Source organism: Sciurus vulgaris (genome assembly GCF_902686455.1).
Source record: "Sciurus vulgaris genome assembly, chromosome: 4".
Classification (NCBI taxonomy): Eukaryota; Metazoa; Chordata; class Mammalia; order Rodentia; family Sciuridae; genus Sciurus; species Sciurus vulgaris.
In genome coordinates, this window is record NC_136464.1 from 94,405,603 (window position 1) to 94,432,699 (window position 27,097).

The 27,097-nt window shown below is 36.6% G+C and overlaps 1 protein-coding gene across 5 annotated transcripts in view; it reads right to left on the reverse strand.

Annotated features, from left to right (window-relative positions):
* Window positions 1-21,778, reverse strand: part of CSGALNACT2 (chondroitin sulfate N-acetylgalactosaminyltransferase 2) — a 78,736-nt gene extending 56,958 nt beyond the window's left edge. For 3 of the 5 annotated variants that reach the window (XM_079136836.1, XM_079136835.1, XM_079136834.1), the window contains exons 1-5: window positions 10,422-11,131; window positions 7,809-8,025; window positions 6,354-6,455; window positions 3,001-3,179; window positions 1,030-1,124 (exon numbers count right to left, since the gene is read on the reverse strand). In XM_079136836.1, the coding sequence (XP_078992962.1) occupies window positions 1,030-1,124; window positions 3,001-3,179; window positions 6,354-6,455; window positions 7,809-8,025; window positions 10,422-11,127 (1,299 nt within the window). In that variant the 5' untranslated portion in view covers window positions 11,128-11,131. Of the gene's footprint in view, window positions 1-1,029; window positions 1,125-3,000; window positions 3,180-6,353; window positions 6,456-7,808; window positions 8,026-10,421; window positions 11,344-21,623 lie in introns of those variants that run through there. The other 2 variants (XM_079136833.1, XM_079136837.1) reach the window with 2 other exon arrangements.
* Window positions 21,779-27,097: the final 5,319 nt, after the last annotated feature.

The window sequence follows — 27,097 nt, forward strand, 5'->3', positions numbered from 1 at the left end:
TCTTTCCTCTTGCTTTCCTTGGAGTTTTCAATTGAGGACTTAGTTCATTTATTTTTAATTTTCTTAATTCTAACATTAAAAGATTATACTATGTGAAATTTGGTATCATGGACTGGATCCTGGAGCAGAAAAAGAAGATCAGTAGGAAAACTGGTGAAATTCTAATAAAATCTGTAGTGCAGTTAGTAGTAACTCACCAGTGTTAATTTCTTAATTCTGACAAATGTACTACAATTATATAAAAATTAAGGGAAGCTGGGTTGGAGTACAGGAACTCTTTCTTTGTAAACTTAAATTATTCCAAATAATGTTTATTTAAAACTTTTTTTTTTGCAGTAACTTTTTAAAAATTTTTTAAAATTAAAAATCATAAATTTACATAGGGCAATGTTGTTTGATTCATTGTTATTTTTTTTTCCCTTCCCCTTTAATGGCATGTGTAAGTACAGTTTGGTAACAGCCATAAGTTTTGATTATGGCATCCTCATTCCATGATTTTCTTTCTTTTTCTTTTTTTGTGGTGCTGAGGACTGAATCCAGGGCCTTGTGCTTATGAGGCAAGCACTCTACCAACTGAGCTGTATCCCCAGCCCATGATTTTCTAAGTAATTTCCTTAGTATAATATTTCTTCTTAGTTGATCTGGCAGGAGTTTTAATTTCTAGTTAGTGGAGGTTTTTGTTTTTCCAAGTGCTGGGGATAGAACCCAGGGCCACCTGCATGTGTTCTACCAGAGGCGTTCTACCAGAGTTATATACCCATCCCGAGTCAGTGGAGTTTTGAAAATTAAAGTTTTAGTATTAGTAAAAATAAGTTGGCAAAAATGTGTAATTTCAAATTCTGGAACATGAGGTTTTTCTCTGTGATCTAACTCTTCCCACCCATCCCCCAACCCTCTGCCTGCCATCCAATAATTTTGAGCCAATAAGGCATTTTACTGAGTGTAAAACATTTTTCACTGAAACTGTTTTCTATTTGTATGACAAACATAAAGAACAGCCCTTCCTTACTGGCAGTGTAAAAGTCTTACCAGCTGCTGTTCCACAGGTGGCGGTGCATCCTGGTTGGCATAAACGATGGCAGGATTGTAAAGACTGAACACCACAGGGTAAAACACTTTTTTACCTATAAGTTAAAATGTATGTTTATATCATACAATAAAGTTGTAAGATGAAGAACTGATCTTTATTACTATATATACTGAGATTTTATTAAAGTCCTTTTATAATCACATGATTTTAAGAATATTTTATCAATATTCAATCTATAGAACATTATGTCAATTTGATGAACATGATCATGATTTTGTAACATATTGGTTGGTCAGGCTATGAAACCACAACTGCAAAAGAACAGAGAAAAAACAGACTAAAGGATGCTTCACATATTTACTTCCTTCAACTTTGCAGAGATACACAAAGGTATTCTCTGAGCTATTTATTAGGTGAGCCACCTATTACTCATTGTTGCATTTAATTAGCATCAATAGATGTAAATTAACATCTGACAATCACCAAAAAACTTAGAAACTTCAGTTAAATCCACCCTTCAAACAGAATCATCCAAAATAGTAAATACAGAGAATACTGTACAATGCATAGATATGTAGAAAATAATGAAAACATAGACTGCAGACAGATTTAAACCAAGATCTGGAAAAGTGGGGTTAGATAAGGGTTAAAAATATCTGATGTTAACAGCCCTTGCAGAAGATTTTGGCATTAGCTTTCAAACTGATAGCATCTTAAGGACCTTAAAGGATAACTGGTTCATCTGCCCTCAAAAAAGAAACCCTGCTATGACTGAATTCAATCATGGTAGCATGAAGTGCTCAATAATTGTCAAGCAGCCTAGCACAGCAGCCTTTTTACTATAAGATCCCTAACAGATGATCATGCCACCTTCACTCAAACCCTCCTAAGGGATGGGGAGGCTCAACTTCTTAGAGGATGATCTATTTCTGGATATAAAAATATTTCTTTTACACTGAGCAAATATATCTCCTTCAATTTCCATGTTCTGAAGTAACAAAAACAAACCTAACTCACATTTACTCATTAGGCTCTCAGAGAGCTGACAACTTTTTCCAAACTGATTAATAAGAAATTAGTCATTTGTGTATGGGAAGAGTTCCACAGAAAAAGCATTTAATGTAAAATTCTTTTATTTAAAAATTATTTAATTGAAAAAAATTATTTATTTATGGTGTACAATGCAATGTTTAGATATATGTATATTCTGTGAATTGACTAAATCAAGCCAACTGACATACCTATCACCTCATACACTTTTTATTATGGTAAGAACATTTAAAATCTACTCTCTTAGTAATTTTCAAGTACACAATACATTGTTACTGTAATCACCATGTTATATATTTATTGAACTTATTTTCCTGTTGAGAATCTTTAATACAGAAAACTTTCCATTTTACATTTAAAATAAAATTTGATTTATAAAACTGTCATTCACTCATTTGTTTTCAAAATATCTACAGCATAAAGCAAAGTATAGTAAATAACTCTAAAATGCATGGTCTGGAGACCAAACACTACCTGTATCCAGACCTCTGCATGAGTGTGCAAGTGTGTAAGTGTGCACATGCACGTGTATGGGGAGCACTATCTGCCTGAAGCCGAGTATTTCTGACTCTCACATCTATCTCCACACCATCTGTATGGTTATTTTTCTGACCTGAGTTGTTTCCTCCTCATCAATTTCCAGTCTTCTATTCCTGGCCTTCTTTATTTGGCTTCAAATGTAGCCAATAGAATTTGGCTCCAAGAGAACAAAAGATGAATTTCAGAGGGTCAAATTTTCCAGTTTAATTATTCCAGTTAAATTATGTATTTCAGTTAAATTATGCCTAATATAACAAGAAAAAAAATCCTAAGGCTTAATTAAAACCTCCTTTTCCTCAAATTAACTTGGTTCAAAACATGGGATATGCCAATGCTGTTCTAAATTCTAAATTTAGCTCATCTACCAATGTTTTACGCACCTGGCTCAGCATTTAATCGGCAGCTGTTAAGGAATTCGGCTGAGAAAAATATGTCAACATCACAGAAAAACATCAAGACCTCTCCCTTGTCCCAAGCTCGGGCACCCACATTGAGTCCTCGTCCACGATTAAATTCTTCATTCAATGAAACCAAGGTGTAATTGTGAAAATTAGACTCACTATGAGGAAAGCACATACAACAAATGCTAAGTCCCACTTAAAGTTAACAATGCTTTTTCTTCAACAGAACTTACAAAATGTTTTATACTTCAAATATTTTATTATGTTGGTTTTTTATTCACACAAGGGAAAGGAAATCAACTTCCCATCATCAGAGACAGATATTCACTAAATGCCCACAATTGAGGAAATATATTGGTGGTATGAGACTTCTAGTTACCAACTGGCCACTGACCCTTGAAATCCTAAAAACCTATCAGGGAGATAGGAAATACATACATGGAAAAATAGCCATCATATTTGATGATGATGATGATGATGATGATAACAACAACAATAATAAATTCTCCATGAATGATACACACAAAGAGAGCTTTTAGGGCATCTTTAAGGTCTCTGCATAAATGCCCCCTTGTCAGGGTGATACTTCCAGATACCATTTCAGAAGTAGTCCAATCTCCCACTCTTTAATTTCCATCCTCTTCCCTGGCTGTTTTCCTTAGTATCACCAGATATATTTGTTTGTCTCCCTGACTCCATGAGAGCAGGGATTTTGTTTTGTTCATTACTATGCACACAGAGCCCTCACAGAGTAGGAGTTCAATGTGTATTTGCTGAATGAATGAATGAACAGCAGTTCTGGGAAGAGATTGCTTATGTCTGGAGTAGTTAGAGAAGATATTAGAAGCAGGACTTGAGTTATGCCTGGGTTAAAATCCTGAAGGCAGTGGTGAGTCATTCCAAATAATTGTTCTCAAAAGCAAAAGAGGTAAGAAAGTAGAAAGCATTTAGAGGTCAGACAAATCAGATGGGAACAAAGGGTCTCTAAAATGGGAACAATGAGAGGAGGCTCAGACCTACCATGCAAGGTTAAAGAACTTGGTCAGTACCCAAAAGGCAAGGGGGAGTCAGTATGGTTTTCTGCTAGGACAGTGGTTCTCACCCTGAGGCCCTCAAACCCACTGCATCAGCACCCCCTGGCACATTGTTAGATGCAGATTCTCAGGTTCCATCTCACATACTGACTCAGAGGCAAAGGGTGGAACTAAGCCTCTGTGTTTCAGTAAGCCCTTCAGATGCCTCTGACACTAAAGCTAGAGAACCACTGCACTAGGATACAGTTGAATCAAAAACAGGAACATGTGAGGAAGATTACTCCTACAATAGTATAGCATGGGTAACGGAGAAATGGAAGTAAAGGCTCAAATAATACATGGAGTGGACTCTAAGTGCTCTAGGTGCCCATGACTCTCCCCCTCATTTTATGGCATATATATCTCTCCCTTCTTTTGTGGAAACTGTCCATTACCACCCTGCATGTCCAGTACCAAGTAGAAGCACTGATCACAGAATACCCTTCATTCTACCCAGCCCAACCACATGATTTCCTAGGATTGGGGACCAGGCTCAAGTGGGGTCAATCGCAAAACCCCTGCCCCACCTGGCCATAGTGATTGGCTCAAGAGTGGGCAAAATGTTCTTCCCTGGGATTTCCTCAACTGGAGCTGGGAGAAAGCTCTTTCCTCTCTGATGGCAAAGCTGAGAAGATGTGAGCCCAGAGCCGCCAACAGTCATATCCCTCACCATGTGGAAGAAGCCAATCTGCAACAGGAGAATGAAGTCAACATGCAGAGAAAACAGACAAGACAATGACAAGAGAATTCTGATGGTATTCAATTCTCTGGTTCCAGTCCCTGAGACCCAAAGTTCTTTTGATTTTCTTTTCCAAATTTGGTTGCAACAATCCTTTCATTTCTGGAAGGTGTCCAAGATTCTTCAATACTGTTTCTATTTCCCTTAAGCAAGCTTAAGGTAAGTTTTTACCATTTGCCACAGAGGAGTCTTGACAACACAGGGACAACTTCAGTAATATTGGGGTGAATGCTTGGTACTTAGTAGGCCATTGAAAAACAGTAGGAAGGGAAGAAAGGGAGAGAAGAAATGGAGGGGGAGCTGGGGTAGGTAATGGCAGGAGCAAGGAAGGGACGAAGAAGAGATCCTATGATGTAAGTAGGAAGTAACTCTTCAAAAGTAATTACATTTAAAGATGAGTAAAAGACTCTGCCTCTCAAACATTAGGACTATAGGTTTGTGAAAATGGTCTCACTCTGAGCTGAAAGAGGGCCACCCTCAACTGGTGTAGAGAAGGGGAAGACAATGAACCCTGTTCATGTACATCAAGGATATGAGAGCCCCTGCAGGGTGTACTCAGCTGTGCTCAGTCTTCTTCCAACTACCCCAGACTCCCAAGTAGTGTACTCTGGAATACAATTGTTGAGTATTCAATGAATGTTAGTTGCATGGTTGGAGAAGAAAGGCTAGCCAAATCTGAACACTTAGGGAATGGCCAAAAATTAGCACAAAGGTAAAAAACAAGTAAAGGGTACAGAACTGGTATGTAAGAGAAGACATTCAACCAGTATATGTTATGACATATTTACATTCACAAAATTATTTGTTTTACAAACATAAGCATGGTTTAAGAAGGGCGCCCTGGTTAGATTGTCAAATGTATAAAAGTGGTCAAAAAGGATAACAGAGAAAAGCCTGAATTTGGTAGAGGGTGGTACTTTTGGGCCTACAACTTAAGAGAGGAAAAGGTTGAGAAGTTAAAGAGTGAAAAATTAAGTATTAAGGAATTACTAATTCATTCATTCAAACCTGAGCACCAACCATGTGCCAGGTACTATATGAACTGCTTAGTTATAGATCTACTGTTCTGTGAGGTTTGGCTGTGAAAGAACAGAAACAAAAAGTAGCTTCTGTATACTGCAGAATCAGGTGAGTTTTTGTTGTTGTTTGTTTGTTAAAGATATGGGGGATCTAAGTACCATTTACAGGGGGAGAAGAAGGAGTAAAAGAAAGGTGACATGTAACAGACAAGCTCAGAGATGGTATCAAAGTGCAGGGATTAGATAGGAAAAGGAGTAAACATATAGGTAAGTGGGCCAAAGAAGGAGAGCATCCTGATTTTGCCAGGCTGTCTGCTAAGCAGTTAAGGGAAGATGAGTTGTATAGGGTTGCTTGTGAAATGAGGAACAAATGAATCATCACCATCTACCAAATTCTTAGCAGTAGCTATTCAAAATTATTAACTCTTTAAATATCTGAAATTCTTATTTTTCTAATAATGTTATATATCAAGGACTTTACTATGGACATGGTTCACCAACCTTGTGACAGATTCTAGGATAGACTTGACTTTAGATAGACCTTCTTTACCAAAATACACCACTGTGAGATGAATTCTCTTGTCCTGATGAATACAAACATCCCTAAAAGAATTGAGAAATAAAGTTCATTCAAGAACATTATCTATATGGCACTACTCAAAATGCAATCACATGAAGCTTTGACAAGAAAATGAATGAGGCACTACCAATAAAGAATGAAATCACATGAAGCATTAAGTAAACACACAAAGACTATGTCAATAAATGCAATCCTCGAAGGGCTGTGGAAAGAATCTAACATTACCATTGTATTTCAAAACATTTCGGAAACTTTTACTTTGGGATTGCTATTTAAGGAAGTAAGTTCAATGAGTTCAAAACTTAAATATTTAAGTTTTGGATCAAGAATTATTTTGTTCTCAAACTGTATAATTCCAAAAATTTTATCTATTATCAAGGAACAAATATTTGCCACCACTGAGATTATCCACTGTAAAGAGAAAGGTAGCCTCTGACAGCAATTTCAAGAAACTTGATTAAAAAATCAATGCTTTAATACATCTGATCTCATTTAGAAGCACGGATTCCCGGTATGCTACAGAACAGTGTTAACCAATCTTTTAATATGAGAATAAACATTAGGATTAAAAAAGAACTAAAACTAGTGCATTAAAATAATTAAAACATGACAGTTATTAATTTAAAACAAAAGCCATATCTTTCTTATTCTAATTCTTTAATACTTCTGTATTTTAAAATATCTGAATTTAAAGTCCAAAAATTAAAACATAAATATTCCACTTTCCAAGATGGAATGACTTTCTCCCAATTTTAGTTGAATGTTTATATTTCTAAATTTATTTCAACCTTAAAACTCAAATTGTTCTTTAGAGGATTTTCTTGGGAGATAGCAACCTTTATATCTTGAGTGTGGGGGTAGTCTGTGAATGTATACATTTGTCCAAAGTCATGAAAATATGACTTATTCTTAAAATATCCTTTAAATTATCCTTAATACATGGATTTTATTGTACATAAAATGTCTCAATAAAGTAATTCTTAAAAATTCAACTAGTCGGAAAATGAATTCACACACTATCATAAAGGACATCAACTTTAGTTTCCGACAGTTGTCACGCTCAATTTACAACACAGTTGAAATTTTCAAGAAATACAACATACTACACATTCTTTAAGAAAAGGAGAATAGGCAGGCTGGGGATATAACTCAGTTGGTAGAGTACTTGCCTCGCATGCATAAGGCCCTGGGTTCTAATCCCCAGCACTACACACACAAAAAAAGGCGAATATAAAAAAGGAAAGTTCCCTTGAAGTCCATAAAAATTTTCCATAATTCCAAGTAATCATATTCAGTGAACATAAATGAAGCAAATCTGCACAAAATGTTATTTTTTTTTTTAGAATGTAGTCAAATGATTAAGCCCTGACAATTACCTGAAGTTCTGCATAAACTGTGCAAATGCTTCAGTTCTTTCAGCAAGTGGCACAATGATATTAATAATTGATCTAGTAATATCAATCATCTCATTCTTCACTTTCATGAGAGGTCCAAAAGGGCGGAAGAGGGTCACATGTCTATATTCCATAAGGTCTGCTTTCTTAAAAAAGAGTTCATACTGTGTTCCCTTATCTCTCTCAGTGCGATAATAACCTAAAGGAAAGAATTTTCAACAAAGACACGTTCATGTCAAAATTTACAAATTCAACAGGACTAGACTTTACTTAAAGAGTGAAAGTATTAAACCAGATCTGTAGAGCTTTTGTTTACTTGAGAAAATATTTATTCCCACTGTACAGACAGTAAAAACTATTCTTTTAAAAGAAGAGCATTTTTTGAAAAACAGCTTTTCACTCACAGCTTATCAATTCACAAAATACTCTCCAAATTATAATTATCCTTTTTACATATGTCTTTAAAAAATACTAGAGCTTATCATAACAGTAATCATATAACAAACAAAGAAATTACTTAAAGCAATATTAAATTCTGAGCCCAAGGGTTAACTTCTATTGCTCTGTTCAGCACAACAAAAATTAATCAGGTGTCTTCATGTCAATCACTGATGATATAAAGAGATTACCTGGTCTCAGTTTTGAGGAAGGGCCAGATCAATGAGAAAGACAGAAAAATAAATAGTGACAAGACACTGAACAGAGTGAAGTCGAAGAAAAATAAGTATATATTTCAACTGTGATTTGAGATGCTTTTAGGATAAAAGTATAGAAACCTACTGGTCAACCTGATTTTCTTTGCTTTTGTTCTTTATTATTTTTTATTAGTGCATTATAATTTTATATAATAGTAGGGATTCTTATTCTGTTATTGTACACCTTCATAATTTGATCAATCTCATTCCCCAATATCTTCCTTCTCCTCCTCCTTTCCCCTGATACCCTGCTCTACTCTACTGGTCTCCTTTCTGTTATTCTTTTTTTAATTGGTACATTATAATTATATAAAAACATGGGATTGTGGTATATTTGTACATGAACATAGTATAATTTGATTGATATTGTTCCCCAGTACTTTTCCATGGCAATCTGATTTTTAAGCATAACACTCAAGAGACAGGTTAGACATATAGATGTGTGGATCAGCCAATCAATATCTGGTAATAAAATGTGAATAAGATAGACTTTCCCCAACCCTCCTAAGGCTTACAGTGTAGCAGGAATGATAAAACTAGGAAATGGGCAACACCATATACTGCAACAAGCCCTGTGAAAGAGGATGCAGTGTAGAGATGACAAAATCATACAGGAAGAGCAGCTATCTTAAACTTGAGGTTGGAGATGACTTTCTGGAAATGACATCTGAGCTAAGGTCTGGAAGAGGAATAGAAACTACTCAGTGGTTGCCAGTAATTATTTTAGGGGAGAGAGAGCAGAGGCACAGTGGAGGAAAAGTGAGGTATGGAATATATTCCATGCAGAAAAACATCCTGAAAGGAGAGTTATAAAATACACAGAAGCTGCAGAATATAAAACTGGCTCAGTTTCCTTTCTTTTTAGGCTGATCTAATGTGTGGACATTTCATATGTTACTTAATTATCTTATTTTCTCTGTATCTTTCAATTCTGCTACAAGCTACAAACAGAATTAGAAGACAAAAAGCTGAGATTGTGGAAAAACTACAACTTTTGAGAAAAAAAAAAAAAAAAAAAAGCCTTAAAAAATGGTAGGAAGTGACAGCAGAAAAAAGAGGGTGAAATGCCCTAGCAAAGCACTATGCCCTGACTGATAGCTTCCAATGGCCTCCATATATTATACTACTGTACAATAAGTGACAGTAATGATAATTTGGAGTAAAAATAAAACAACAACAAAAACCCCTGCATGTGGTAGGCTGCTTATGGAATCAAGCAAAAAGAACTTTTAGGAAAGATTTATATCCAATATGGCTTCAAGCCTGCAATTAAATATCTAGCAGAAGGTGTCAAGATGAAAATGGGCAAGGATAGATAAGTATTCCTGTTTAGATCTGTCAACAAATATTCTAAATTTATAGCAGTGTTCCTTTACCTTTGAGTCATGTTGTACCTTAAAAATCCCATAGCTTTTCTTGAATTTTATTAGGAAAATAGGCTATTTCCTTATCCAAATGTTCTAAATGCAAAACTGTGTATGCCCCCTTGATATTCTGCTTCTCCTTCCTCCCACATGGGAAATAACCACTAGACTATTAAATTAGATTTTCTCTTTCCTTACCAACGGTTTTCAAATTCTGAGCCTTAGTTTATATGTTTTTAAAACATAAAAAGGAATATTGAGATCAAATGAGAGGAATGCAAATCATACATATGCAAATATACACAGAGCTCAAAAGAGCTCTTCAACATCAATAGTTCATATTCTTGTACTTGCCTGGTCCTTATTCTCAATTTTATTATGATCTCATTACATTTTTCTAAAAAGCCACTTCAAATTCTTGATGGAATGAAGCAGGTAGGAACTTCAACGTTTTAATATCATCCATAATAACTGATGTATTAGCATAAACACTAGCATTTTGTCATAACTATTTATCAATTTAGTTTTCATATTACCTTCTATGAAGTCATTTTCATTAAATATAAGTTTCTCTCCAAGGGGACCCTCCTCATCTTCCTGTTCATCATCTTCATCAGGATTATTAATGACCTCCAAGCCAGCTTCAATAACTTCTACCAATTCATCTCGTTTGTCTTTTCTAACAGGCTTTTCTTCAGGATGACGAGTGAGACCCATTTCCAACTGAAACACTTTCATTAAAGTAAAACTTTCAAAAGGAATAACCCCATACTCACTGGGTAGTTTGGCTCCTGTGCTAACTTCAGCTTTGTCAATCTGGGAATGAAGAAATTCTAAAAGATCACTAGATGGTTGCTCTTTGTTGCCTTGATAGCCTATGCCATTAGCCCCTATATTCTTTCTCTCTTGTAATGATTTCATCTTCTCGCTCATTTCTTGTAATTCTTGTTTTAGTTGGGCAATTTGGCGTTTCAGACTGGTTGCCCTGGTTTGATAATGTTCTTCTTGTTCCTGCAGGAGGGCTTGATAATACTCTTTACCATAATTTTCTCCGACAACACCAGGAAGAGATGCGTTTCCATCAGTTTGAGGGGCACATTCCAGAAGGTACATAAATAATACCAAGCTACAGAGCAAAGCAAGTCCCAACAATAGCCAGTGGGTCCGGATATGAAGGACTGATCCTCTTCTAGACATTCTTATTAATGTGTATTTGCCTAACAAGATAAGCTGCTTCTTCATACCTTTAGCAAAAAGTTATTAAAAATTAAAAACAAAATCAGGATTTCCATAAAAGGTACCAAAATGAATTCTGTTGTAGCTTAAAAAAAATTCTTTTCTCAGTAGTCATGACTACTTGCAGAAATGAGAAATTAAGAATGCTTCCTGTTTTGTTACCATGAAATCCAGAATAAAACAATCTGAACTATAAAATCCATTATATGGGTGATGAATATTCTGGAAGAAACAGATCATAATCAATCAGAATCTTGTTTCTTAAATGTATCAAATTGTTGATGGCTTAAATAAACTTAGTTAAATAACTACTATATGTAGAGCACCACTAGAGATGCTAACATAATTTAGAATAATTGGTAAGTACTGGGGGGAATTAAGAAAAGTGCTTTTGAAAATACTAAAATATTACATATAATACTTTTAAACAGTATGTCTATACACCCTTAATCTCCTGATCACAGAAACATTAAGACTACATTCATGCTTTATATTCTATAGTTTGTTACATACATTCTACTATTTTCTAATTATTTTAAAATTGTACTGCTTATAACTATTTTTTTTGCCATACTTACAATTACGGTTTTATTATAAGAAAATGATCCAAATTAGAACCAGTTAAAGAAAAATGTAAAAGGTAGACTTTGGTAAAGGGAGTGCTCAACTTGAAACTTGCATGTCCTCAGATACACATTACTCTCCTGGTGTCATTAATGTTTGGCAATCAGGAAAGTTCAGTGGACTTCACTGTCCACCAAGGTTCCATTATGTCATCAGGATTGACTGAATCAGTCTACATGGTTTATTAGTACCCAGTCCCATCCCTTAGGAAGTCAGCTGATATCACCTGTCTCAAAGTTCCAAGTATCCAATCACACAATTATCTTTCCAGCATGGCCAGGATCCACCTTAAGACTATGGATGTGGCTGGCCCCACTGGGTGTCATCTTTTTTTGCATAAACTGTAGGGTGCTTATAACTATTAACACAATATTTCAACTAATGCTAGGACACTTAGGAACTGAATTTCTATAAATTGTTTCTATAATAGTAATAATGGTTTACTGGAGAAAGAGAGTTTCTTCCAACTTATTTGATTCAAATATTCTACCTCATTAATTTCTGCTGTTCAACTTAGCCAATCTAGGAATCTTAATATTAAGTGTGTGTTGGGGAGGAGGCAATTGCAAAAGGTCACAGACAGCTGAAAACCATTAAGAAAACATTTTTATATCCAAAGTTCTCTGGTAGACTACTGGAACATTAGATCACATAATTCTTTCCACTGTATTACGCAACAGATTTCCTACAAGTCTGGAAAGGTTTAGCATCTATATAAATAAAAAAACATGAATATTTTAAACATGTTTATCTGAGAAAAAAATTTAAAAATCATTTATAAATTTACAAAATTACATGCTACCTTTCATGCTACAACTAGTTGCATAAGCTCTTCCATGTTTATTTCTAAGCTAAGAGGTCTAGAAGTAGAGAAGGTTAAACTTAGGAATTTAAGGGGAGGCCTTCCCTGCAAAAGAACTTCCATTCTAACCAAGAAGGATAATGTGTTGACTGCAGATATTTCAAAGTAATGGTTTCCCCAGTGCAGCAGAACCTATGGAAGATGATGACTGAGAAACATCAGTCTTAGTCACTTTCTTAGTGATTAGGAAAGCCTGGATATTTCTGTGGAAAATGCTCCAGTGTACACATTTTGTGACACAGGTCTATATAAAATGTAGAAGACCACAAATATTGACTTAACTCCCTTCAGTCATTTATTATTTCAGTAAAATAATAAACAAGTATCTTAAAAAATTTAATTCATTACAACAGTCTTTTACTATTAAAAGCCTCTTTCCCACTGACTGTAAATCTTAAATGATGTACGAAAAAATAGAAGACATTTTTAGTTTTAAGAAATACTATCTAAGCTGGGTATGAAAGCACATACCTGCAATCCAAGTGACTCTGAAGGTTGAGGCAGGAAGATGGCAAGTTTAAGGTCAGTCTCAGTAACTTAGTGAAGCCTTAAGCAATTCAGTGAGATCTTGTCTCAAAATAAAAAGTAAGAGGGACTAGAGATGGTAAAGTGCTTCTGGGTTCAATCCCCAGTACCAAAGAAAAGAAAAAGAAAAAAAGAGATACTATCGAATTTCAAAATAAGGATACAAAGCTAATATTAGTTCTAGGAACTTACCATGTCCCAAATCCATAATCATTAGCAATAAGAAATCACTTGAATGTCATTTTTGATAAGAAAAACTTGGAAGAGTTTTTTAACTACTTGTAAGTTATTACCAGCCCACTTGTTAGAGAAAAGAAAAGCTAAAATTGAAAATGTGGAGACATAATTTGCATAAATTATTAAGGTAGACAGACTTACCCATAGTATGGTTATATACTTAGTTTGGAAGTGAAACTTGATAAAAAAACCCCCAAAAGTACATAATCTAAACACCACTACCTTTGTATTAATAGGGTACCCCATAGCTTTTTTTTTCTGTATACAGACAATATATTTTATACTGTGAGCTACGACTCAAATGGGTCATTACAAAGGTTAACTTTTCAATGGAATAAAAAATATAAGTGTGAATCACATTTAGTAGTAAGTTTTGTGTTGTGATTATATATGTGCATATGTATGAGCTCTTCATGTAAAATGTATAACTTGGTTGCAATTCAAAAATCCTGGAAAAAAACCCACTGATTTAAAATGTATTTTTATGCACTCTCCATACAGTTTTTTCAGGATAGCACTGTTTGATTTGAGATGCCTTATATGCTATTTAACCCATTTTGTTCCATCATTCCAGATGTGGAACACCTATAAAAACTTAGATATTATAGAATTATACAACATATCATATAATAATTACATAATAATTGTAATATTAATTATTACTTGTAAGTTCTAGATGATGATTTCCAACCTATTTTAATGTACCTGTGCCAATTTCATTGCACTATATGCAGAATTGAAAACGTGCCATAATGGGCTAATATTACAGCTGAATATTTTCCACTGAAATGAAAGAAAAGCTGCTGTAATTACCTCAGAATGTAAATGTTAGTTGCATTTTCTGTGGGGAGATGAGAAATTTCAATAAAATCTTACTTGCTTAGTTCCTGCAGGGAGTTCTTCAACCAAATCCTAGAAGACTCATTTATAACACTTCTAAATATGTTAAGAATATTAGAAAGGCTAGGGGTGCGCTCACTGGTACAGTGTTTGCCTAGCAAGGCCATGGGTTCAATTCCCAGCATCACAAAAAAGCAAAACAAAAAAATACCACCTTGATCACCATCATTCTATGCAATGTATTTATATCACAGATTAGGTTCATTCACAGAGGAGAGAAAGGGAGACTGCAGAGATACGAAAATGAATTGTTAAAGGAATGAAATATAAAATCAAAGATTTCAGAAATATAACAGCCAACCAAAAAGAAAAAAAATTCCTTCCCTTCAAAAAGACCCCAAAATATGAAACAACAATATTCAAAATATTCAACATCAAGTAAAAAAGGAAAGTGATCCTGGAGAAACAAGAAACAAATGACGATCCAACTTACTGTCTTAGTTTCCAGACCATAGCCCAGGGAGGGGAACTTAAGAACAGACCAGCAAATTTCCTTAGTTGACAGAATGGAGTTGACAGTCTGAGAAGACTAAGACAGCTAGAGTTCAAAGGAGACAGCTACAAAAAGAGAGAACTGCACAGGTCTGAAAAAGACAGCCTTTGGATATTCAGCAGAGCCCTGAACAATGTAAGCTTATGGGGAAACTAATAGGCTAAGGAAAAGATCACACAAAAAATTCAAGGACACAGAACACAGTATTCATGCAGGGCCAGAAATAGGCATGTTCTCACCAGACAGACTGGAAAACCTCAAAATTCATGGAGAATTGTGTAGAGTATTCAAAGAGGTCTTGCCTCAGTGGTGGGAACTAATAAGCTATAAACATGGGTCTGATCCTGCCAACAAATCTTAAAAACAAAACCTGAAAGGATCAAATTGTTTCCAAGTAACAGCACACGCCTCAAGAATATTTATAGAAATACAAAAATACCACAAAACAAAATAAAATTCACAATATATGACATTCAAACAAAAATCACCAGCCATAATGAAAATAATCACTGATTAAAACATCTAGAACTAACAAAAACATGAGAATTCACAGGAAAGACATTAAAACAGTATAACTGCATTTAAAAAGATGTGCCTATTCAAAAACTAAGTAAAGATACATATGATATTAAAAAAGATCCAAATTAAACTTCACATGATGAAAATTTCAATGCCAAGGTGAAAAATACACTGGACAGGGATAATAGTAGTTTAGATATTTCAAAAGAGAATGCTAGTGAATTGAAGACATAGCAGTAGAAACAACTTTAGAAGGAAAAAGTATAAAAATAGGAACAGAGCTGTGGGATGATTTCAAATAGTATAATGTACATGTAACTGAAGGTCTCAAAGCATGGTGAGATTAGAATATTTAAAGAAATAAGGCTGAACATTTTGCAAATTTGATGAAAACTATAAACAGATTCAAGAAGTTCAACTGACCTCAAGTATAAGAATCATAAATAAAAGAAGGCACAAAGCCAGGGAAGGTGGTGCACACCTGTAATTCCAGTTATTTAGGAAGTAAAGGCAGAAGGATTGCAGGTTCAAGACTAGCTGAGATAATAGAGTAAGACCTTATCTCAAAATAATAAAACCAAGGAATATGATGATTAAACTGCTCAAACTCAAGGATAGAGAGAATCTTAAAAGCAGACCAAAAAAAAAAAAATGTTATCATATACAAGACACAAAAGACAACAATGACAGATTATAGAAGATTACTCTTGGAAACAAGGCAAATGAGAAGACAATGAAGCAATAGCTTTAAAAATCTGAAAGGAATTTCCCATTACACAAAGTTTCATCTTTTTGTTAATAGTTGAATTTATCAAGCTTTTCTATGTGACTTTTCAATTTTAGTTTCCTTATCTGAGGTAATTCTAATGTAAAATAAGTAATTTATTTCCTTAAATAGGCAATTCATGTCACTCATAATACAATCCATGCTCCTGTCCTTAATTTGAAATCCCACCTTTATCATAAACCAAATTCCTATATTTAGAGAAATATATTTTTGGCCTCAAACCAGGGGTCAGCAAACATTTTAGGTCACATACTGTTATAACCAGTCAATTCTGCATTGTAACACAAAAGCAGACATTGATGATATGTAAATTACTGCACACAGTTGTTTCAAGGGACATTGAAATTTGTCATAATTTGACATTTGTCACATGTCAGAAAGTATTGTTTTTCTTTTTTCCCCCAAAGTATTTAAAAATGTAAACACCATTCTTAGGTCACAGGTCATATGAAAATAGGTGGCCAATGGCAGGGTGTGGTAGGTGTGGTGGTGCCTGCCTGTAATCCCAGCAAGTCTGGAGGCTAAGGCAGGAGGTTCGAAAGTTCAAGGCCAGTCTCAGCAATTTAGTGAGGCCCTAAGCAACTTAGTGAGACTCTGTCTCAAAATAAAAAAATAAAAAGGGCCAGGGATGTTGCTCAGTGGTTACATGCTCTTGGGTTCAATTCCTGGCACCAAAACTTAAAAAGTAAGATAAATAAAAAAAACAGGTGACCAGATATGGCAACTCCAGTTCTAAGTCCTTATTTTTTCTTACACTTCTTTTGTTTCTAAATTTTTTTGGTGGTCATGGACCTTTATTTTATTTATTTATATGCAGTGCTGAGGATCGAACCCAGGGCCTCACACATGCTAGGCAGGTACTCCACCACTGAGCCCCAGCCCAGCCCCTCTTACACTTCTTCCCTGACAGGGCCTTAATGTGTTGCCGAGACTGGTCTGGAACTCATGCACGGACCACAAAGTCCAAATTTTAATTCTTTTACACTTCTAAAATGTCCCAAAATAAAAACATGAGATAAAAAGATTAAAAATGATAAAAGGTCATACAGTGAAATGTCTCTCTCCTCTCCCCGAGGCTAAGTTCCCTTCTCAATTTTTGTGTATCCTTCTAAATCTAATACCATTATTAAACATCTTGGCATGAACAGCCTGAGTATATATGACTTTGAATATATGTCATTTCAACTATAGGATAAATCCTTGGAAGCAAAATTCCTGGTTAAATTTACTTAAATTATTCATTGCATTATATAATTAGTCAGTATTTTCCACTTCCAACATGCCTACACCTATTTCCCATGTTCCCAATAGCTATATTTTGGATCTGGAATGTACCCTAAAAGTCCATGTGTTGAAGGTGTGGTCACCAGTCTGTGGTGTTATTGGGAGGTGGCAGGACCTTTAGTAGGTGGGGCCTAATGGAAGGAAGTTCAGGTCATTTGGAGCCTGCTCTTGAAGGGGTAATTGGGACTCCAGTCCCTCCCTGTTACTCTTGCTTCCTGCCTATCACAAGGTAGGAAGCCACCTCTGCAATGTGGTCCCACCATGACATATCGTCTTGCCATAGGCCCCAAAGTGATAGGCCAATTTACCATGGACTGAAACATGTGAGCTGAAACAAACCTTTCCTCCTTTTAAGTTGATTATTTCAAGTATTTTGTCACAGCAACAGAAAGCTGATTAGAAACCAACTCTGAGATCCTTTTTGGTTCATAAGTGTGATGACTGGGTATTCAGTGTTGTGTGAGATGCACTTCCTTTATTATTGGCACATTACCTATGTGATGTGAAAAAAAAAAAAACAAAAACAAAAACCCAAACCCTGACTTTGAAATAGTGCTCTAGATTATTAAATTTTTGTTTCAGATTGTTAAAGATTTAAAAGTTCTACCTACTCTAGCTTATGTATCCTTTCTTAACACTCCAAATTTCTTAGCTATAATTATATGTAACATGGAGTTGAGAAATAAGTTGATTGTTTTCTTTAAATTAATATCTATTTTTCTTAATTTTCACTTTGATATAGTGTATCCTGAAGCATTTCTACTGGATATGAGTGAAAATGGCTTTATTTTGTTCCAGTTTAAGGGACAGTTTGGTTAGGAATAAGGTTCTGGGTTCAAAAGTTCTATGGCACTTTAAAAATGGTATCCCACTGTCATCTAACATTACATTACAAATCACAAGTCTAATTGGAAATCTGCTTTCCATTCCTATATAGGTAAACATATTTCTCTTTAAAAGTTTATGATATTGTATATTGACCCATGAAGTTCATAAATTTTATCAGATTGTATCCAAGGGTGTTGCTCATCAGAATGTATCTAAGTGTGTCACTATTAATATTCTTTTAATCCTGAGAGCATCTATTCCATTCATAAACATATAATTCTGCTGAGATATATACTGTTTTCTTAATAAAGTATTTTAATTATTTCCATTCTACTAGGAGGTAAGTATGGGAAATCTGGCATCTATTGAGTTGGAAGGGAGGAAAGTGGGAAACAGGGGCTGTTAGCAGAACACATCTTTCCACCAGCTTTCTGAAAAGGCATACTTCTGATTATCTGCACTTCACAGATGAAGAAACAGAGGCCAAAGAGGGAAAGGTTGATCTACAATTTGTTCTCTGACTGATACATATGTCTGTCAGGCTCAGACTACAAAAGATTTTTCCTGGTTACTCCTCTCTAGGATCTCCTGGAACTCTTATTAGATGTATATTGGTTCCTGCTGATCTATTTTCTGTCATAGCTGGTTTTTCCTACTTTTTTTTTTAGCAGGGGGTAGTGACCAGGGATTGAACCAAGGGGCACTTAAACCACTGAGCCACATCCCCAGCCTTTTAAAATTTTTTTTAAATTTTGAGATTAAATTAAAAAAATTAATTTTTAATTAAATTTTTAAAAAATTTAATTTTTTAAAATTTTCTCAAAGTTGCTTAGGGCCTGGCTAAATTGCTGAGTATGGCCTTGAACTTGCAATCCTCCTGCCTCAGCCTCCCAAGTTGCTGTGATTACAGGTATGTGCCACCACACATGCTACGTTCTATTTGTTTGTTTTTTGGTACCAGGGATTGAACCCAGGGGCACTTAACCACTGAGCCATATCCCCAAACATTTTTAAATTTTTTTTTAGAGAGGGGGTCTTGCTAAGTTGCTTAGGGTCTCACTAAATTGCTGAGGCTGCCCTTGAACTTGCGATCCTCCTGCTTCAACCTCCCAAGTTGCTGAGATTATAGGTATGTGCTGCTGTGCCTGGCACCTTCTATGTTTTAATAGTCAAAAATGAATTTTTTTTTTTTCATGGTAGCCTCTATGTATTCAACAGGCAAGATACTCTCCCAAATTTAAGATAACTAACATTTATTTTAAGGTTTTCTTCTATTTCTTACATTAATGCCACTGCTTTAGGGCTTAGTTCTGTTTTTGTTCAGTTTAGGGTTCCTCTTCCTTGCTACTGATTTTCCACAATTATTTAGTGCTTTTTGTTTTCGGTTCACATTATAAATATACTAGTATCTTCCTACATGTGGAAATCACTATATTCCTGTTACAAATTCATATTTGTAACTAACCCTATATTTTACAGTTATACTTTGTATTCATGTGGTATGAGAATAACAATTTAAATTCATTGTCTTACAATCCCATGATTCTTCAATCCATTTTTAGTTATATCCTTGTGGTGTTTTGTTTCTCCTAACAACCACTACTTAATTTCCCCTAACAACTACTAAGTTGAGTAACACAGTTCCTCAACTGTGTTATATCAAATTTCAGTCAGATCATGACCAGCTCTAACAGACTTGTTTAACAAGCAATGACCATCTGATAGAAGACTGTTATAGATAGGTAGCACAAGGGGTAAATAACAATACAATAATAGAATCTCCTAAGTCTTGAACTCATAATAGTTCAACCTTTTTTTTTAATCAACTTTTAATATTAGATTACTTAACAAAAGATGCCATTACATTTTTTAAAATGAGGAATATTCTACATTAGTTAAAATGTAATTTTCTGCTTTCCTTATGATTTAATCGCTCTGCATCTAACAAATGCATCCACATGCTCACCAAGAATGTTCATAACATTCTTAATATCCAAAATACATAGTATACAAAAACTGGAAACACAACTGGAAACTCTTCTTCATCAAGGGAAGAGTAGTCATGTAGAATGGAATATAATGTAGCAATAAAAACTACTGATACCATACTGTGATATGCATAAATGACATCATATCATGAAATATCATAGGTGATTTTCACAAGCAAATGGAATACTATATAATTTCATTAAGATGAAGCTCAAAGTGGACAATATTAATAGATGATGAGAGAAGTTGAAATATAGCTTTAGGATAGGGGTATAAGTGACTTGGAAGAAGCAGCAGAGGATGATGAAAATGTTCTTGGGAATTGATGGAAATGTTCTGTTACAATATGATGTATGTAGTGGTTAAACAAGGTAATGAATATGTAAAAAGTCACTGAGTTATATAATTAAGATTTATATACTTGTTGACTTAGTATATTATTTTATACTGCAACAAAAAGAGTTAAGAAAAAAAATGTAATTTCCAAATCGCTTGGAACTAAAACTGTGCTTACTTATGTTCAAATTATCTGAGCCATATATACTGCAAATCCAGCATCTTTTGCATTCTTTTAGCCACATGACAACTTCAAACAACTAATAAGAATGAAAATGAGCGCGAACATTCTCATAAAATACTTTGTTTCTCACTTCCAAGACCAAAGGTGCTTTTTAAATACATTAATGATATGAAGATTATATCATTAACTTCACCAGAAATGAAGGCCCAGGAGCCTTCAAATGACAGTGAACTGCCACGACATTGCATATATATCTCAAAAGCAGGCTAGAAAATATCTTCAGGCATAACAAGAACTTAAGGGGAAAAGCTTCGAATATGAACAAATGGTCATGTTGTCAATACCATCACCACAGGAGGAGCACTGCTAAAGTGTTTTACAAATTTCTTCTCTACCACTTGCTCCGGAATATAGTAATTTTCAAGGAGAATTTTTTGACAAGGCCACAGGCTCCCTGTCCCGTGGGATCCACGACCCCCCTAATTCCCACACAAACGTGCATCTTTAAAGGCGTTCGTTCCGGTGTCTGTCAGGGATGGGAGTGCTGCTGTCAGAGAAAACGATTTTAACTCCCCCAAAGAGAGGTAACAGCTGACTAAAAAGTTCATGCACTGAAAAGAGAGGTAGTAAGTTAAAAAAAAAAAAAAAAGTGATTAAAAAGAAAAAAACAAAACAACAACACTGACACGCAAACCAACGGTCCCTGGCAGCACCGGTCTCAGAAGAAACTGCAGCTTTTCCCCTGAAACCAAAGTGAAACCCGAGCGGACTCCAGAGGGTGGTCGGCGTAGCTACCGCACAGGGACAGGGGCCCAGAGGGTTCGTTTGAGGTGACCCGACAGGGACCAGCGCCCGCGGACCCCAGCCCGTGCCCCGGTTGCCTGCGCTGCTTCGCCCGAGCCGGCGGGAGTCGCAGGCGAGGCCAGGTACTCACCGCGCTGGCCCTCTCGGTGCACCGCGAGCACCGAGCCACCGCCACCTCCGGGGCAGCGGGCACACACGGGCGGCGCCCCGAGCGCAGGGGCCGCGCCGCCTCAGCAGCCCACCCGCCGGGCGCGCCGCCGCGCCGAGGACGGCCACTTCCGGCGCGCGCGAGGAAATGAGACTGCCGCCGCGGGCCCCGCCCACCGCCCCCGGCCCCGCCCACCACTCGGACCCGCTCACTACTGCTAGGGTAGAATTGCTAAATTTAAAAAATACATCTGGGTGTGGACTTCCAAAATTTACCTGTGGAGGCCAGCAGAGTGCCTGGGCCAGGAAACCGCTGTTGGTAGAGCAAGTACCTGCAGGGACTGAATGTGAGTCCCGGCCTGTGGGCTGGCTTTCCTGATACCCTCAGCCAGATCTCGGTTGGCTGCGCTGTCCCGCACTGGCCGTCCTGTCCCGTGAGCCCCAAGGAGCCACGAGTGCAGGTGTAGTCGCTGAGTTAAAGACTAAGAAGTCTGCAGATGTGTCTGAGCATTCTCAGGCGTGCTGGGCTGAGCAGGAGCTCCATCCAAGGGGGCCTGGGACCTTTTGGGTCTTGTAATCCCGTTCATTGGACTCGAGTTTCCTCATGTGTTAAATGAGACAGTTGAAGTGCACTTTCTGGAAAACAGATTCAAAGTTCAATGTCGTATGATTTTAGTGAATGGGGAAAAACTCTCTCCCATGCCTCCTTCATTCAGGTGATTGTTCCGGGAACATCCTCAAGGCACTTTGTCTTCCCAAATACCGGCCTGAGCAGGTGAGAGGAGCACAGCAGCACCAGAGCATGTTTGTGTTTTGGAATAACACGGTGCTAAAAGCCACCTCTGGGATTTATTCCATCCTAGTTCTACTTTCTTTACCGGGTCACCTTAGCAGGCCACCTGGACTTAGCCTCTCCAAGCCTATTTATTCAGCTGTTTTGGGAACAAAAATTATATGTGCTTCCTAAAATTGTTGTGAGGATTGCATGCACTTTTGTATTTGAAATATCTGGCACTGTACCTGGCAGGTGGCAGGGAATTGGTGCTTATGATCATCACTAAATGCATTAGTTAAAGTGGAAGGCTGGGGTGACTGTGCAGTACATCCTACTGTAGAAATAGCATTTCAGGGGAGGAGGATTTGTTGTAATCACAGCCATCTCCTTGCTGACATGTGCTGGGAAGTCTTTAGCCCAGATGTTCTTGAATGCCCTGTGGGAAATCCTGGGGACTTTGAGAGTCTGGACCGCCAAGCCAGGCTTGCTAAATATCTGGTCTCTTCCAAACTTCAAGGTCTCAATCCTCTTATGTCATTTCTGAGCAACTGTAAAAATTTATAGTTCCAACACCTCTTCCCCCCAACCTGGTCCAATAATAAAGAATTCATCTAGTCACAGACTGCATTATTCTGTGAACTCTAGGAGATAACAACTATGTCTTCTTCATCTCAGTACTTAGCACATAGTAAGTGTTTAATAAATCGAGTTGTTTAAAATGAGAAAATGCAAGGATCTCTGTCGTACCCAGCGTCTCTGCCACTTGATCAGCTACTTGAGCTGAAGGCATTTCTGATTACATTAACTGTCCCTCCTGATTAAGTTACCTAGGTGCTGGTTATGCTCTAGTATGCAGGTTAGCTTTGTGTGAATCTACTTAGTGTAAACTAAGTATCTAAAGCTCTAGTGTCTCCATTCTCTGATGCTGCCATTGATATTTATCCCACAAGTCTGAGGACCCAACTTGAGAGTGAATGTAAAGGTGTGGTAGTGTTAATTCTCTCTTGAGAGAATTAGAGGGTGGGGAGACTCTAGTAAACAGTATTTAACATAACATTGGTAAATTTAAGAGAATAAAACAAAATATGAAGTATTAATACAAGTAAATAGAAATGGCAGCTCACTGAACTGTCAGAGATTTGAAGCTTTCAGTCCAAGTCTAAGTTACTACATGTCCCTTGGATAAGATTCTGTATTTGACATTTCCCCACCATGATTGTTAAGAAATCCACGGAACACAGGGGCCTCTGGACCTTGCCCTTTAGTCTCATGTCCAGTAATGGCAAATGTTTAGGCTTGTTCTTTCCTTCTGATTCCTTAAAATTGGACCAGACTGTCCATTCCCATGAGAGCACAGATATGGCCTCTCCTCACCTCTCTGGCATCCCCAGGCCAAGCACAGGGCCTGATCCTATTGTTGGCATTCTCTGGCATCCTCCTGGATTTATGAATGAATGAATGCTGGTAAATCTTCCAGAAGGAAAAGTTTAATCTCCACTAACTAAATTCCAAACCACCTCACTTCTTTGTGTATTGCAATGCAGGGTAGAACACTGTCCTCCATGTCTAGCATGTTCTTCTTTCCTAGTCCCTCTCCACAGCCCTAAAGACACTGTTTTCTGTCTCATTTATGGTATTTGATTTCCTCGCATTTTCTTCCTCCTTCCTGATCATACCATGTAGCCACATGTTTGTTACATGTGGAGAACACAGTCAGCAAAAAGAGCTTCTCCAGTGCTTTCTATACCTTTTTTTCCCCTACTTTTTTTTTTTTATGTAGTGCTATGGATTGAACCCAGACCCTTGTGCATGTGCTAGGCAAGCACTATACATGAGCTATACCCCCAGGCCTCTCTGAACATTTTAATCCTCTCAACATCCTTATGGGGTAGGTTAGGGTCCTCAGTTTACAGTGAAGAAAACAAAAATACAAAACTATTCTAGGATGGGACCCGGAATGAAATCTAAGAAGCAGGTGAGGCTCAGTTATCATGTATTTTTAAATGCTATTGAATTTCTGATTAGAATTGTTTTTAAAATAAAAGAGATTCCTCCATCAAAGGATTTAAATCTTAGCTTTTTATGATTTTTTTTACACAACCAAGTACCAAATGTGTCATTTGAATTTGTACGGTGGATAATATGTAATTCAAATACATACATATTTATGCATATATATATTCAGTATATAATTGTTGGTGATACACTGAGGCTTGTAAAATAAGAAGTTACCTTGTGTGAAAATACATATCAGAAATATGTAGTTTTAAAAAAGCTTTCTTCCCAATAACATCCAATCTGAAGCCCTCCCCCACCCTTCTTCTAACTATAAAGCATTTCCATTCCACTTCCCACCTGTGAGTCTCTACCAAAATCAAAGGATGATGGCCAACTCCCTTGTTATAGCAAATTTAGAATAAATATCCTTTGTTGGTCCTCCTTTGTTTTGCCTTCATTTGTTTCCAGTTTTTCTGGTGACCCCAACATATATTTTGCATTCATTATGACTAAGGACCCTAGCCTTCCCCCAGGTGTGGTACCAGGGAAGCCTTTGTTGCCTGGATATTCTTGGCTTACAGAGTCCACACCAATGTGGTTAAGTTAATATTGGGTCTGAACTCTGCTCTTTGCATTGAGCTGCCTGGCTGCTTAAGCTTAACTTGGTACCCAGGAGTTGTTACTAATTTCTACTTGTTTGGCGTCTTTGGTAGAATCAACTAATTTTTTTTTCATCCCTTTTGCTGTCTTTTGTGTTGCTGTTTTGTGTTGTACTAGCTACTAGTTTTATCTGTCATAAGGAGGAAATTCACAAGGTAGAACAGGTCTGGGCCTTATAAGTCTGTTATTTGAACCAGTCTCACTGACTCATGAGTTTTCTCTTTTTACTAGACTAGCAACCTACTTGGACAGACTTTGCTCTGGTGATCCATAAATCTGGCTGAGGTTCTCCTTCCATCTTGATTTTGTCTCAAGAAACATAAGCATTATATTTCTACCTTTTGTCAGCTGGTCTCATGGTGCTAAGTATAAATCTTCATTTGTTCCACAAAAATATCCTGCTTCTGATGTGATCCCTGACTTTAGATTTTCTGATTTTACAATGGTAAAAAGCAATATATGTTCTGTAGAGACTGTAGTTTGAGGCTGAGGGTATAGCTAAGTGGTAGAGCACTTGTCTAGCATGCTCAAGGCCCTAGGTTTATTCCCCAGCACTGCAAAAGCAAAAATTCATATTTGAATTTTGATCTTTTCCAGGACTAGTAATAGGGGCTTGATGATTTCTTGTGTTGAGCTAAAATTCCCAGTTAGCCACATGATCACGTGAGTGAACAACACAGTACACTGTGTTGCTAAGTTAGAATGTTTGGTAGGTTAGGTATACTAAATACATTTTCAACTTATGATATTTTCAATTTACAGTGGGTTTATAGAAGTACAACCTCATTGTAAGAAAAGGGACATCTGCACTCTATTTACAACCCCAATTCTTGTGCCCATCTCTGAGAAACATTAACTTCACTAAAGATAATTTGGGAACATCTAACTTGAATGAATTGCTCATTTGAGAGATGCCATGGAAAACAAATGGAAGATAATTTATCAGGTCTAATGAGAAATAGTTTTTAATTAGTAGTCAGAGGTCTTCAAATGAAATTCTGACTCAAAAATTGCTTCCCTAAAAATTTTATTTGGTTACAGTTAATGAGTAATTTGACAAATTTAAGCAGCAATAAAAGATTCACTTCCCTAGATTTTCCCTTTTTGTTCTCCAGTTGTCTTCCTGAATCCAGCTCCCCACTTCCTCTGTATCCTTCTGATCTATCTCCTTCCACATGTCCTTAAATAAGTCTCTCTCTTCCCTTTGCGTAGGTGTCAACCCTTTCCCAACAGTCCTTCCTAATACTCCATTCCAATTGTTTCTTTAAAGACTCATTTCTCCCATGAGCCAGGTATGCAGACAACTGTTGTATATAAACCATGAACCCCCACTGAATTAAAAACAATAATGATTTCCCCAAACCCAGACAGGACCAGGAATTATTCATAAAATAATTTAGAATACTTTGGGATGGGCACATGACCCAGGGTTACCTGGTCCATAGCAACTTGCATATAACTTGATCAGAGCCACCAATGCTAAATCCTGAATGGCAAAAGCTGATTGAACTCACCTAGAAAGGTACCCATAGGATCTCTGTGCATGATAAATCTGAGAGTTCACAAAAAGTTTCAAAACATAGGGTAAAATCTCCTAAAAGTCACACCTATAATTTAAGCATGTAAACAGAGAAAAGATGAATCTATAGGAGATTTTTGGATAAGCTAGAAAACACATTGCAACATTTAGAAATTTAGAAAGAAGCACTTTTATCATTTTGTCAATGGAGTTAAATCTGAAATTGAAGATCTACTTCGGGGGCTGGAGTTATGGCTCAGTGGTAGAGCGCTTCCTTAGCATGTGTGAGGCACTGGGTTCGCGTCTCAGCACTGCATATACAAAAATAAACAAATAAATAAATGTCCATTGACAGCTAAAAAATATTTAAAAAAAGAAGATCTACTTCGGAGACAGAAATTAGAATGGGAAACAGTCCCTTTGCCTGAACTGCAATACCTGGAAGGGAAAACCCAAAACAGGACCCAAAGTAAACTTGTAGCCCCGTGGACTACCAAAATAGCTA